At 39.0% G+C, this 6,000-nt stretch overlaps 1 protein-coding gene across 1 annotated transcript; it reads right to left on the minus strand.

Annotated features, from left to right (window-relative positions):
• Window positions 1-1,086: 1,086 nt before the first annotated feature.
• On the minus strand, window positions 1,087-5,994 carry LOC109581524 (serine-rich adhesin for platelets-like). Its single transcript, XM_019995704.1, has 7 exons — window positions 5,931-5,994; window positions 5,803-5,869; window positions 4,843-5,035; window positions 4,177-4,343; window positions 4,054-4,109; window positions 3,878-3,987; window positions 1,087-3,823 (listed from the first exon to the last, which is right to left on the minus strand). Exons 3-7 carry the CDS (start codon window positions 4,872-4,874, stop codon window positions 1,357-1,359), a joined length of 2,832 nt encoding a protein of 943 aa, XP_019851263.1. The 5' UTR covers window positions 4,875-5,035; window positions 5,803-5,869; window positions 5,931-5,994; the 3' UTR covers window positions 1,087-1,356.
• Window positions 5,995-6,000: the final 6 nt, after the last annotated feature.

Here is a 6,000-nt window from a genome sequence, read left to right on the forward strand (position 1 = left end):
CTGTTGATCAAAGTGTTACTTATGCTACTACTGCAGGATGTATTAATAAGGTATTAACATTGAGTAATGTTTAATCCTTTTTATATTTACCTTTTAGAAAGAAGATATCAGTGTTTCTCAATCTGGCATGTTAGTTGATTTATATACTCTCTGATTTTTAATCCTTTTAATTACCATTTTTAGTACGTCTCCTCCTCCTTCACTATGATGATGTTGTTGTAAAAAAACAAAGAGCTACTGTGAGCAGCTCTCTGCTTGAAGTGCCAGTACAAGTGACTGATGATCCAGAAGTTTTTAAAAAAATATGGTAATACATATCAATCTATTACCACTATTTAAAATTTATAAAAAGAAACCACAATCAAAAAAGGGAACTTCATGAAAATAATAATAACCAGAACTTGGTGCCTGGTGATGACAATAGATCCAAAAACAATCATAATATTAAAAAGTGAAGTAACTCAAAGTAGACTATATTTTAATTTAAATTCCTAGACATCTTCTCTGTAGTAGGTCTACTTTTTATTACTTGTCTTAATGTGAAACTATATTTTAATTTGTGTACTAGTAGTAAGTGTCTTGATTTTTTGCTGGTGGTTGTTCATGATTTAATATTATTAATCATAATTAGCAAAAGTCTAGTGGCAATCTAGCTTCAGAGAAGCATGATACAGAAAGTCTAATTGTCCAGTATTTTTAATGTGTATTGGACATTGCAATAAAAATTGAGGGTGATTTTAAGGCCATTTTTCTAAAAAAAAATTATGATTAGACCTATAGCCTTGTGTATTTTTCAGGAATTGGCATAATTTTTAATGATCATAACTTAAAACCAGAGCTTTCTAATTAGCATAAGGACATCAACATGCATCAGAAAATGTAAAAAAAATTTTAATTGTCATACTTACATAGCATAAGAACAACATACAATGTAATTAAAGTTGGGGGTGATTTTAGAGCCATTTTTCCAAAGAAAGCAAATGCTATAGTCTTTGCTTTTTTACTTTTAAAAATGGTCATATGACATATAATTTAGCTCAAACTTTTTATCCTTGGTTGCTCAGGCTTGCCTTAATAATAATAGTATTTTCCAGTTTACAAAAAACATGAATAACAGTTGCATTATTGTCAAAATACATAAAATATTATAACAAAAATAGAAACAATACAAAGAAGAATAATTGCACGTTCTGCCTTAAAACAACAATAATAATATTGATAATAATAATAATAATAATAATAATAATAATATTCTAACATGTATAATAGACAAGAAGAATACACAATGAGAAAATGACAAAAATTGATAGAAAAGTAATAGGAAGAAGCGTCATTGACACAATATGATGAAAAAAGTTACTTTGCGTTATTGTAAGCACGGAGATTTATTCTCCGAATCTTCTTAGGGACAGGTAGTTCGTAACGCACAACCCTCTCGGTCTTCACGTAAGAGACAGCCCCAGTCCCTCTACCTTCCACAGTATGCTTTCTAGTAACGTTCCTCTCTCCAGGCATGGAGCGGGATTTATGATCGTGCGAAGCTAAATTGGAGCCTAACTGTCTAGTACCAATGTGAGGTGCTGGCATGGGGCCGATCTTATCGTCAAATGATTTTGAGGAGAGAGTTATTATTTTTTCGGAAGATGAGGAGCCGCTAGCGGGTGGTTCTTGCAAAGACCGAGTAAAGTTCCTGTCACCGTCGGACTGCTCCCAATCTCCTCCACTGTGTCTGCCTTTGCTGCTTGAGAGTGACTGAGACGTCAGCGAGGATCTCTTCTTAACGTAGGACTCACGCGTAGAGTAAGATAAGCTAGATCTGGACTGACGGGACGAGTCGTCTAGCGATTTCTGCAAAGAATGTTCCTCAATGGATGGAGGTCTGTCAAAGGACTCTGGAGCCTTTGGTGAGGGTGTGTTATTGTCATTGTTATACTTGGAGTATCGTGATGGTATAGTGTACGGGCTGCCAGTCACCTCAGAGAGTTTGTCTGGTCTGTTTAAAGTCCTGCTAGGAGAGCTCTCAGTGTCAGAGCTATACCCGGCCCCACTCCCAATAGTGAGCTGTGATCCACTCTCTGACTGGTTATTGTAACCCAGGGACAGGATATCACTCGTGGCAAACATGCTCCTTCTCCCGAGTGACCCGGTAGAGTTCTGAGAGCGTGGGAGGCTATTCAAGTGTCTCTCTGCCTCTGGTCTGTCGTCAATGCTAGCAGTAGTTGAATCCACCGATTCAACTCTTTTCATTTGTCTCTGGTGAGACGGTGAGGATTGCTGCTGATACGAAGAGTATTTACTGGCACTAGGTGTGGTCTTAGTATCACTGCTCTCTTTGAGTCTTGAGGATTTAATGTCTTCTTTTGCAGGAGGTGGTGAGCTTTTCTTATCAGCTGTAGAAGAGGTGCTTCCAGTAGTCGTGAGATTAAACCTATGACTGATGGTCTGTTTAATGAGCTCTGGGTTAAGCTTAGAGAAAGGAGTGTTCATGAACTCTGCCAGTGAATCATCAGGCGAGCCACTCCGACGATTTGACGAGAGTCCTTGTTGATTCCAGCCTCCACTGCGGGTCATCCCAGCACTGGAGACCCTGCTCCCAGGGCCTGATATACTGCTGCTACCTCCGGCCTCAAGTGATGTTGTTAGAGTGTCCCTACCAGTCACTGAGTGGGTCAGGGGACGAGACGATGAACTAGTTGCTACAGTGTGACTCCGCGGTCTACTGTCAGCGGCTGCCGGTAAAAGTGAATCGTAATCGTTAGCGTAAGAGAAAGAGGTTGATTGGGGGATGCGTGGCTCTATGTGGGGGAGATCTGACGACTTTGAGAATGAGTTGGAGTGACCTGGCTTCTTTCTTTTCTTGCGAGCGCTCCCACTGCTGCTGCTACCGCTGTTACTGGTCCCAGGATCAGGATGCATCACTCCTCCTCCTCCTCCTCCTACTCTCGTGGTCTCAGAGTCTAAATGATCAACACGATGAGGGAACATCGGAGAACCAATCCCGTGGGAGGAGTTCCTTGAGCGAGAGAGAGGGGAGATACCCCCAACCCCTCCCCCTGCCCCCAGTATCGATGAAGATGCTAGATCAGGTGTATAGTGTTTAGTGCTAAGAGATTGAGATACAAACGAGTGTCTTCTTGATTTTGCATCTAAGTACGGCGGCCGGGACCAGACCCCAGTAGCCTGACGTGTCGTGATCGGCCACTTGGTTCTATCATAAGTACCACCCATACTCTCATCATCCTCGTTGTCAGACATGTCTCCTTCTACCCCAGTGCTAATACTGCCACTCAGGAGTGAGACCTGACCTCTTGAAGAGGTTGATAACAGAGTCATGTTCCCGTCAGCCTGTGAGAGGTGCTGGTAACTCGATTGGTCGTCTTCATCGAAAGAGTCCTCGCTGGCGGAGGTACAGGTTGACTCCATGCTCAAGTTTCGCTGATGGTAGTACTTCCTTGAGCCGTTACTGGAGATGGTGCCCCCACCTGAGGTATCGTCATCTTTAACTTTAACGTATTGTACAGGTCCCATTTCTCTCTCACTCTCGGAGGCCTCAGAAGGTCCTATATCAGCCTGACGGAAGAGCTCAGGCAACTCGTTATTGTATATCTCCATGGAGTGTCTTATCATGAACTCGACTAGTGTGGGGGCCTCGTTCTTAATGACTGCGAGGGAATAGTCTGGCTCAAGGAGAGAGGGGGCAAAGCATATGGCAAGATTGGTAGTGCTCATCTTGTTCAGTTCCTCATACTGGGCTATGTGATGGAGGAGGGGCAGTAGGTAGCGTAGAAATACTTGATTAGGTGCAGGGAGTTTACCCAATACCCTAATGGAGAGAGAGGAGGGAGGGGAATGATGAAGATGTGAAGGTTTATCTTACTTTCTGATTTGTTGGATTCTAGTGGTTTCATCAGCAATGTCATTAGTAGCTACAAACTCAGTGTATCGGGAGGATGGTAATATACCACCTGGAACATTCCTTAACAGCTCCTAAAATCAGAGAGAGAAAGAGAGAGAATTATTAAAAGTGAAGATTAGTATAATCATTAAAGTTACTTTAAGTAGAGATGAGATGACATGGATTCCTTCATCAGCAATATCAACTGATTTTCCTACAAGCAAAAGAGAGAGAGAGATTACATTATTTATGAATACAGGGACACATTAGATTGGACTTACTTCCATCAATGGCTTCTTTGACTTCTCTTATTTTTCTTGCATTCCCATTGAGTCTGAATATTCCTGAAGTGGTAGCTCCATCCACCCACAGTCTTATCAGCATCTCTTGTAGCTTCTCTGGGAGCTGATTATTCACTATAATGTCCTCCAATGGAACCGAGAACATTCTGAGAAAGAAAGAGACAGTAAAATTAATACATGCAAATTATGAGATCTATTTCTTCCTGGTTGTGTTACATGGGGTAATCACAAAATAGCAATATATCAAAATTTTTTCAGGAATAACAAAATTAATACAATTTTAAAAAATAATAAAAAATCCAATTTTGATCGGAATCAGCTCAAACTTGCTACACAGCATAAGCTCGTGTATATGTACCCGAAAATTATAAAAATGGAAAATTCTCTCATAGTCATTTTTGGTGAAATCTGGCCAAAAACCCTGTACTATAGTACAGGGAATTTGGCCCAATTTCGGAGTAACTTTAAAAATTCGTAAAAAATCCAATCATGATCAGAATCAGCTCAAACTTTCCACGCAACATAAGTACGTATATATGCATCAGAAAAAAGTATAAAAATAGAGAATTGTCACTTAAGTCATTTTTGATGAAACACTCAGCACTATATACTGGTACTGTGCCCATTCATTAGAGTATGACTTACTTGACTGGCTTGTATGATCTCTTCTTTAACATTCTAATCTTCCTCCTCAGTCCACTCCTGGATGAAGTCCGTGTTATGTCGTGCTGGGGCTTTCGTCTCACGACAAACTCGAGTTGCTGAGGATTGGAGTCATTAGTGAGGTCAATCTGGTGTCTATTGTGATGGCTCTGAATAGCAAATATACATTCGTGACCTGAAAAAGAATATAAGTAATAATTAAGAGAAGAAGACAATAATAATAATAATAATAACAACAACAACAATAATAATAACTCTACCTAACCTACTTGTGTCATTTGAGATAATAATAATAATGGTAATATAGTAAAAACAATAATAATAATATTAAATAATGATGATGATGATAATAAATACATTTACGATGAATACTCACATACTCTGCATTCTACATTAATAAAAAATCATAACATACTCCAGACGTGTCTGACAGGTATTATGGGATTTATACAAATCTACATGTATCAGATGAGCCAGATCAAAGGATCATGCGAATAAGTACGAAGTCCACAGACGATACAAAAAAGGTACACACATACTGTACATGTACCCTGTACTAGTAGTATGAGGAGAGACAGACAGACTCATCTACTATTTGTGACACGATGGTATTATCATAGGGCCAATAATTACCCTGTACAAATTACTAGCTTGATATTACTTGTACATCTATTTCATGACTGACTGGTCTCAAACTGATTTAGGACTGCATGGATTGTGATGATTATAATGAAGACAAAATTCTTATTTAAAACAAACTCAATCTCGAAATAATAATAATAATAATGGGTATTTGTGCATAATTAATGTAATTTTATTATCATCATTATTAATCATTATCATTATGTCTATATGGATACATGCAAATATGTGTAAAATTAATTGACACTTCAAGTACAAATTTAATTGACGTTTTTGGTATGACAGTATAATATCAATTACCTTGCAATAACTCTTCTTTGTCCTCTTTCACTAGCTTCACCCACAACTGGAACTCAGACACTGGCTCCTGTTGTTATAAGGGAAGGGATTGTTAAGAGGAATAATACACACACACAGTGTCAACTCACAGTACACTTGAGGTGCTGTAAGGCATTGCTCAATACAGTGAGACAATTCTCTGAAATATGAACTTGTATA

This window comes from Amphimedon queenslandica, unplaced genomic scaffold (assembly GCF_000090795.2).
Source record: "Amphimedon queenslandica unplaced genomic scaffold, v1.1 AMPQUscaffold_13435, whole genome shotgun sequence".
Lineage (NCBI taxonomy): Eukaryota > Metazoa > Porifera > Demospongiae > Haplosclerida > Niphatidae > Amphimedon > Amphimedon queenslandica.